At 39.2% G+C, this 9,474-nt stretch overlaps 1 protein-coding gene across 3 annotated transcripts in view; it reads left to right on the plus strand.

Moving 5' to 3' along the window:
- The first annotated feature begins 923 nt into the window (after window positions 1-923).
- Window positions 924-9,474, plus strand: part of CHMP2B (charged multivesicular body protein 2B) — a 29,534-nt gene continuing 20,983 nt past the window's right edge. For 2 of the 3 annotated variants that reach the window (XM_011976672.1, XM_011976685.1), the window contains exon 1: window positions 924-1,217. In XM_011976672.1, the coding sequence (XP_011832062.1) occupies window positions 1,184-1,217 (34 nt within the window). In that variant the 5' untranslated portion in view covers window positions 924-1,183. The remainder of the gene's footprint in view (window positions 1,218-9,474) is intronic. The other variant, XM_011976677.1, reaches the window with a different exon arrangement.

Below are 9,474 nucleotides of genomic sequence, written 5' to 3' on the forward strand. Positions count from 1 at the left end.
TCCTGTGGAAGGCAGTGTTGCTTTAAACAGTAGAGAGTGTATACAGGTACACACGCATAGATTGTATTTTCCATTTTATACATGCAAGGATTCTTTAAATAATTCATTACACTTTTTCTTTAACATATGTAGTTTTTCACATAAAGCCCAAGTAAAGGGCTGTGAGGACTTCTAATAGGATCACCGTATAGCCATGACACTTTCCGATTCATGATTTACAAGAAATCAAGAAATAGAGTTGGAGACATTTAGACTAGCCTACAAATCTCTCTGTGTGTGTTTTAATGTTTCCAGCCAAGAACCTTAAACACAAAGTGTAGCATTAAAAAACTTCCCTTCGTCCCCGAGACCCCCCAACTCTAGACACTAGATCCCCGGAGACCTAAGCTGGGTCATCGGAGTCTGGGGCGCGGGGCGGCAGGTGAGCGGCTCGAGTCCCGCAGGGGTGTGCGCGGGTGGGCGCCGGGAGGTCGCCGAGCCAGTCAGTGCCGAAAGGACCGTGAACTCCAGGGGCCAACGATCACAGGGTGCGGAGCTCAACGTTTCCGCCAGTTCCTGGACTTACTCGAGGAAAAACAAACAAACAAACAAACAGCAACAACAACAAAAATACTAACAGCAATGGGACTCTAATAAATCAACTTGGAGTGGGTGCAGGCGGTTCCAGGACAACCCACACTTAGTCTAGGATCCCGAAGATCCCTCATCCAGTTTTTCCCGAGGCAAGCGGCGAAGCGCTAAGCAAGGCTGATCACTGTCCTCAGTGATCACCGAACCCGCGCACAGAACCCGTGGCCCCACGCTCTCCTCTCCCCGCCAGCCCCAGACTAGCCTCACTGCCACCCCGCGCGCAGCAGGAACTGGCAGCCGCGGACGTGAGGGAAGCTGCCGCGGCTTCAAACTCCGTAGTGCGCAGGCGCGACACACAACGCGCAGGCGCCGCCTACAAGTGACTTCTCCAAAAAGTGTGTTAGTTCCTGGTCACCTGAGCTCCGGGTGACGCGGCTGCGGTAGCTGCGGATACACGCCTTCCGCGGGTCCTGGCTGGCGACCCCGACCTCCTCCTGCTGTCTCTCCGCTCCGCCACCCCAAACCCGCCAAGGTCCTGTCCTTTCCCTCCTGTCCTTTCCCAGCGTTGGGCCGGACCGGGCCGAGCCGGGCCGCCCGGGCGGGGTCTTTAACCATGGCGTGCCTCTTCAAGAAGAAAACCGTGGATGGTGAGTTCCAGGCTGGGCTGAAGGGGCCCAGCTCTGCGTTTTCCCAGCGTCTTTCGGGGCCTGCCGGCCGGGATTCTGCCTACTGTCTGTCCCTGGAGGCGGGGCTGGATCAAGTGGTCCCACAGGTGACCGCCCTCGCTGCACTTCTCTGCCTCCCTCTTGCTTCTGACTCACCTCACCTTAGGCTCACCTAGGCAGTCTGGTTGCTTCCCTAGCCTCACACTTCCCCCACCCTCGGGTTTTCCTCAGCAGGATGCTGAGCGTTTCGAGAAGGCTAGCGGGGTGCTGCTGGCCCTTGAATGTCAATAGATTGGAGAGCTGATGGATTTCTTGTTGGTTTCCTCTGCTTCGATTGTTGCTCTTCGGCTGGGAGATGTACTACTTGTAGGCATCCAGACAGGAAACTTGCAGTCTCGGAATGGGGAGGGGAGGGGATAACAGGCTCCAGTTAAGAAATGAAGTTGGGTCTGGGTCGGTTGCTTCTTTAAGAACACCCCATCAATAAAGAGATATGAAACAAATGCTTTTTTTGATTGACCCCAGTAGAAAAATAAACCCCAGAGAAGTGCCCAGATTTAGTTTTCATAATGGATTTTTCTCCCTTATGATTATCATTTGCCAACTAAAATAAGAGATGGGGTATGTATTGTCTTCATAGAAGTTTAACATGTAAAGATACTTGGCTTGTTTCCCACATTTAGCTTAATATCATCTTGAGGGGGGAAAAAGTGAATGTAAAAGAATGTATAAGTTTTATGGTGCTCATATGCGATGCCTGTAATGTGTTTATATAATACCTGATATTTTCATTGACTGCTACCAGCAATTAAATTCATTCAAGTTATTTAAAAATTGTGTTGCCCATTATATGTTTAGTCTAGGTTGTTGCTGTTCAGCCAAAGAATCACTTCTTTGTAAGGGTCTAATTCTGCCACAAAAGGAGCAGTGGTAGCTAGACGGTGATTGGTACAAATAGGGTGCTCTGTCCAGACCTGGAAGTAACTCCTTCATTCCTTTGTGTTGACTATTCCAATGCCAGCAAAATTATTTTGGGGAGGATAACAAAGAAGTCATCTCTGCCCTGCTACTCTACTCTTCATTTCAACACATAATGCTACTTTACCTCTAATTTATCAGATGACATAATACATTTTTCCTTAATCTGGGTGACTGAACATGTTTTTGATTTATTGAGTTTTTATTAAGTATCATTTGCAATACCTGGAATAACTACCAACTTGGTATATAATGTGATCAATGATGTGAAATGGATTTTATGTGTGCTTTTCATGAGAATGCTGCTTAATCTTTAATATGGCACTTTATTTTTTCAATGTTTTAGCTACCACTGTTGTGAGCTTCACTTATTTTACAGTACTCTAGGGAGTGGGGATGGGGGAAGGATTTATTTTCTTTTTGCTTGAGTTTTATATAGTTACAGATTTTTTTGTTGTTTAGCTTTATATAGTGAGAATTTACTAAATGGAGGAAAAATGGTTTAATCTCCCTTACTGTGATGTTACAATTAGAGTTAATTTTTTTTAACAATAAAAACCAAACATTCTAGTTTTAATTGCTTAATACCGTCAAGTATTTTCAAAGACATAAATCTCAGTTCTGTGCTTCCTGGTGCCTTTGGAAATCTAGTGACTATTGTACTTGAAGTGTAGAGGGGAGAAAAGAAAGACAATGGGGATGTGCAATGAGTGTTTAACTGTATACTCATTTGCAGTTATTTCTTCCAAGAAATAACGTTTTTGCTGAATAAATTTTTTTGTAAAAAAAAGTCTTAAGGACTCTTGCTAGGAACTATGCCACTAAATTAACCATATGTGCAATTTCCAAATGTAAATTTGGCCAGCAGGTACATTTACTATAAACTACCAAGATGCATACTTGATGTTTTCTTACATTATCGTTTCCATTCCGATCATTTACTGACATCTTAATAAATAGATCTGTATTTTCATTATTTTGATGTAGAGCTTTACTTTTTTTACTCCCTGTTTTATTGAAAGGAAGGTTTTTTGTTTTGTCTACAAGGTGACAGCATTCTTCTTGGTAATGAGGCTGTATATTATGAATGTGCAATTTAATATATTTTTATTTCTTTCTCTCAGATCCTTGGATTGCTCATGAGCACTTTTATTGTATGCTGACTTTTAAATCTGTTCCAGCAGTAATGAAATTCTGATATATAAGGGAAATATGTACCTGCCTATAGATCTGGGGAATAATTGAATCTTTTTTTCTGTTTGGATTGGCTGAGTTATATACTGTATCATTAAAGACTACTGCACATGTAAATTAAAAAGGAAGACAACATTACAGCACTTATTACTATTCAGAGTTATGTTTAATTCATTTTTGACAGAAAGATGAACAAGTCTCTGCAGTATACACTTTGCTAAAGAAATTAATGAGAGGTATACCTCAAGAGAAGGGAAGGATCCTTTGGAATTTGAAATTACAATTGTGTACTACTTGGTTTTCCTTTTACCTGTGTAAGGATATACATATGTGTGTGTGTATATATATATAGTATTATGTTTACCTACAGTGTTTATTTTCCCCCTTTGTAGACTAATAGTGACCTATTTAGGGAAGCTAATTATGAACCTGTAAATCAGGATCCCACTAGGACTTGTCATAAATGCACAACTAAACATGCCTTAAAAGTGAAGTTTTTTAAACACTGTATAAGTTTTGTCTGTTAACCTCAGTAGAGACAAATTTGACTAAACCAACACTGTGCTAACCATTGTGCATGCAGTATCTTATTTCTCGTAAAACCTGCAAGTACTCATATAACATCCTTATAAAATGAGAAAAGCAAAGGACTAAGTCATGTGTTCAAGATCATACAGCTATTAAGTGTGAGAGCTAGGACCTCATCCCTTTGAGTATTATTATTACTTTTTTCTTACTAGAGATTGATAATGAAACAGTTTAATTTTGCTCCTCTTATCAAGCACATGGAATTCTCAACGTTTGGTAGATACCATGCAACGTTTGCATTCTTTCTGGAACCAGACTTTTCTTTTGAAATTAGTGGTAGAACTTTACTTTGTAATGGTGGTGGCACTGGAAATAACCCACTCCTGACTCTCCCTGGACACAGCATTTCTTTGGAAGTATGACCAGTTTCTTTTTGCTGTTATCTAAACCTTTTGAAGAAGTAGTGATGTCTTATCTCCACTTCTTTACTTAACAGACTGCCTCCCCCACCTTATAGCAGTAGATGTTGCTTAGATCATCAGTAACTTCTAGATTGTAAAATCTAATGGCCGTTATTAGTGATCGTCTCTTGGGCCTATGTTTTGCATTTGATCCTGATAATTAATTTATTCTCTGAAATTCCCTCTCTTAACTTCCAAGACATAACACTCTCTTAATTTTCCCCAAATTCCTCTGACCGCTCCTTTCTTTCTCCTTTCCGTATTTTTTTTATTTTTATTTTTCTTAAACCTACCCCTTATATGTTAGTGTTCTTCTTGGTTCCATCCTAGGCTACTACTGTTCTAACTGCATTCTCTCCCTGCATGATTTTATTTACTCCTATTTTAAGTATAACTTAAGTACTGATAGATCCCAAATCTGTGTCTCTAGATGTATTTTTGAGTTTCAGGCCAGATGTCCAACAATTCGCTGAATATCTGTACCTAGGTGTCTCACAATACCTCAAACTCAAGATCCCATACAGAACTCATCATATCTTCATCCAGTGTTGACCGTGCTAGATGTTGCCCTCTACCATCAACTAATTACCAAGTCCTGCTTCTTTTGCTTGTTAAATATTGGACACATAGGATCTTCCTCTGTGTTCCTGCAACTCTTTGCGCTAATTCGCATCCTACTTACCTTGTACTTGACTATATCAACTTTTTGCTTTGCTTTCCTATAGCTTCGTAGCCCTTAAATCCTTCATCCACAAAGTTGCGTGTGTAATTGAAACTTGAACCCAAATCTGACTGTTACCCCTCAGTGTAAACCCCTTTATGAAATCTCTGGCACCAACAGGATCCACTGTGAGAGTTTTAATAATGCATGTGTGGCTCTCCTTCAACTGACCGTTCCCTTTCTAGCCATCTCTGGACGTTTTGGTGTCCAGCAGCACTGTTCTTCTGTTCATTGGTATCTACCATACTCTTTCTTGCCCTGACATATTTTTGCTTTTGATGGCCTTATGCCTAGAATTCCCTTTTTCTCTTCTTCTAGGGAACCTGAACTATCCTAGGTTTATTTCTTCTCAAAGTCTCTATTAAGTACCTCACTACTTGTGTTCCCCTTTTGTGGCATTTTTTTTTTCTGACTTGGATTCACTAGAACCGTAATAGAGCCTCCTGTACTTTCAAAGTTGAATAATGCTTATTCTGAGTCTCTTCTACATTCCATGTTTGTAAGGGGCTTCAGAGTCTTCAGCAGAAATGAAAATATATCTGCAAGAGTTTCTAATTTGGAGATTAAATCTCTAAAATAATATCATTTACTAACCAAAGTAGTATTTCCAACATCCAGGGCTTAGAAGAACCTGGATCCACACTTTGCCACCCACTGTGAACTTTAGTGCCAGTTAGAGGTAAATTGAAGAACACTACAGAGAGAAGAGCAACAAAGCTTCTTGGCTTTTGCCTCATTGGGATGATATTTGCATATGCTAGTTGTCCAGAGTTCAGAAACTATGAGGTTTTGACTTAAGTTGGGGTAAATCCCCTGTCATTGTATCAGTTGTGATGCCACATTTCTGATGTTAAAAGGAAGTAAAATGGAATATCTTTCAGAAACTTTTTTTTTTTTCTCTATTCCAGAATAAAATACACCATTCTCCTGGTGGCACCTGCAGAATTCAGGTCTTTCCCAGGATGTTATGTGTCCCTTTAGTACTCCTTATTCTGGATATTTAAAAAACTCAAATTTTACTTCCTACTTAACCCCTCCATTCTTGACATACCATAGAAAAATAATTGAACATGGGATTGAGGAACACAGTATACTCCTCTGAGCATTTTCTTAGAAAAACATTCTCCCTCCTTTTAGAACAGGTATTTCTGTAGGCAAAATGTGTTCCTTCTGTATTTCCACATCCCCAGCGTGACACCAAAGACAGACATCTCCTTTCCGGCTACCATTTCATATCTTCAGGTCCATTGGCCTGTGAGGCTTTTCTTCCAGGACACATTCCCTCTCATTCTCTCATTTATCTAAGCTGAAAAATGCGCTTTGACAGTTTTCTGAACTGAAGTTTTATTGATGATGTTACTAAAGCTTTTGTCATTGAGGACCAAACGAGACTCAAAAGTCTGCTGACATGTGCCCATCTCAAAACCTTGTTTTAGTTCTTGAAAACACTGGCATTTTTATGGTTATAAATTGGTTCAGATTAATTCCTCAGGGCTTGAGTGACTTTTGAGAGTTACTAGTAGGAGAAAAAAATTATTTTTGCTACGGCATATGCTACCATAGGTCTTGGCTTGACTTTCCCATTTTCTCTTCAGTGTTTTGCCTCTTCCAAGTCCTTCTGTTTCTCAGCTTAAACCTGGTTCTTAAGTTGGTTGGCTCCCTGACCATGTATAGGTGGAATAAAGCTGTTGGCATGATCCCCCTTTTTTCTTTTTATTTTCTATAGTTGCCTTTTGTTTCTTTTTACCATGTATTAGAACTGATTAGTTAAGCTGATAATATTTGTCCTTGAGGGTCAGATATACCATTCCCAAAACCTGAGAAGCAAATTTGGTTTGCATATCAAATTCTAATTACTTTGTACCCACTCTCACTCTCATTTTCCTTCTGCGTTTGAGTAAATCTTGTTCCTAGAACCAGAACTTTCTAAATAGTGACCTTTGATGTTTCTTTTTAATGCCTTAGCTTTTGAGTTTGTAATATTTTTGCAGGTTTTTTTTTCTCTTCATCAACCCAAGATGAAACATCCTCACATAGCCAGGACTTCTTTTCACTTTACTGTTCATTGGCAAGCTCCATCATGCCTAGTTAGCTGAATTCACACTCACTCTGGGCTTTTCTTTTAGCCATAGCACAATTAGGGTTTGTCCAGTGCTGTTTCCAATGTCACAGTGCTCCCTGTTCCCACTGATACTAGCTGTTACAGAGCTTGTGAGTGAAGTCTACAGTAGAAGCTACCTCTTCCCTGGAGATCTTGATACCTTGAAACTAGTCAATGGAGATTATAAAGTAGGATGTGGGAACATTTTGTTTCTATCTCAATTCATATGATGATTAGGTTTAGAGGAACTGATAGGCAATAAAATTGCATAGATAAAAATGTATTTTCTCAAATTAAATACATTTAATAGTAGGAAATTTGGCTTATTAAATTAAAAAGTCTGTTATGACCTTATAGTGAAAAACACAACATACAATGTAGTGGCTACTTGTCTGGTAGATCAGCTTGAATCCTGCTGACTGGTGGTAATTTGCATACTATTCCCGCATTCCTGAGGCATTCATCCCAAACTGCCTTACAAACTTGAGATAGCCCCCCACCTTCCCCCAAAAGAAAGGCACTTTAAATAGTGTGACTCACAAATTAATGAATGTCCATATTTATACTTGATAAATACTTTTTGCTTTTATCCTCAAATGTACAAATTATATCTAAACTAATGATAGGGAGGACAGGCATGATTCAAGTTGGGGCTTGCCCTCAAACCCCAAACAGAGAATTCTGGTGAGCTAGACTGGACCATATGGGAGACCTTTTTTGTTTTGTTTTTATTTTTTATTTTTTGACTTTTTATTTTTTGTAAGCAGATAAACCATATTGACTCAGAACCAAACAAGGCAGAAATAGCTTGTCTCCTAAGTCCAAGACTTAAGTCTATGATCTTATCACTCTGCTGTAGACCTATTTCCTTCAGAAAGAAAAACCTGAAAGACTTGAGATAGGCTTTTAATGCCCAGGGTGGAGCTGGCCTGGGTGGCCTTTTCTAAGTGTTGTGCTGGGCATGGGCGAAGAGAGGGTGTTGGATGAATCAAGCCTCCAGACCCTTTTTATCTCACTGAATGGTAAGAGAGAGAATATGCTATATCTCCAGACCCTTTTTATCTCACTGAATGGTAAGAGAGAGCATATGCTATATCATATCCATGTACCTTTGGCATTTGCACAGTGTGAAGTTTTCTATTACCACCTATTGTGATGTCTTTGCAGCAAACCACAAGGTAGAAGAAGTCCTAGAGAATGAAAAATTCAGTGTACACCCTTATCTGCCTGAAGAAAGAAGCAGAGGATAGACAGGAGTCAAGCACTCTGTCTCTCTTAGGTGGCAACAGTTCCCTGTACATGTTTCTGTCATGATCTTGCCTCACATTGAAAAATGGGGAAAGTAGAAAGTTTTAAGGGAAATAGCCTATTATTTCAATGCTCCACATTTCCATTGTAGAAAGCTAGCTATCATATTTCAGATTTTACTATTGTTAAATTATCTTTTTTGACAACTGATTTTGTTTTACATTTTAAAGACGTGTTAAATATGCCTGTAAGAGGAATCCTTTCACATTTCAATGTATGTGTTTGCACTCCCATAGATCGCTACTAAGTATGATGTATGGGGATGGTATTTGCATGAAGAAAGGTGGGACTACAAACAAGCAAGTAAATAAATATATGTATTCCCTTCTCTTAAAGAGATTGTAATCTTGGGATGAAATCATGCCTACTAAGAAATAAATCTAGTGGATAATAAACGTGGCTGTAAAAACATGAAAATTGTCTCAGACTATTTTCATATTATTCCTTCTGAATTATCTAGAAGACCAGATTATTAAACGTGGATTTAATATAGTGATTGTTTTAAAAAAAGAAGAGTAATTTGTTAGTTTTATAGTATATTTCTATTGTCTCATATGAAAATATGTTTTACTGTCTTTCCATAATATGTTTTAAAGTGTTGTGATTATGTTTTAGTATGTAACATTAGCCGCTCTGAGTTTATAGCTTAGAACTGTTTAAATATTAATAAGCCTATTAACAACTATGAGGCTGTGGAATATGCGGTAGTTAATTTTCTTTATTTTTCTTTTATGATATACAGTGACTGTTATGGTACATATAGTTACATTAAATTAAGAAAAGTGAAATCAAACTATTTTAATTAAATTGCATGTTTTGTTGAATTCGCATGTAATCGTACTTGTTTTCCCATAAAGATGGCTATACCTAGCCTCGATGATTCTCAGATACCTACTGGGTGTTCAGCAATTCAGTTCAGTTCTGACAGTAATTATCTAGAGTTAGGGC

This window comes from Mandrillus leucophaeus, unplaced genomic scaffold, assembly GCF_000951045.1.
Source record: "Mandrillus leucophaeus isolate KB7577 unplaced genomic scaffold, Mleu.le_1.0 Scaffold102, whole genome shotgun sequence".
Lineage (NCBI taxonomy): Eukaryota > Metazoa > Chordata > Mammalia > Primates > Cercopithecidae > Mandrillus > Mandrillus leucophaeus.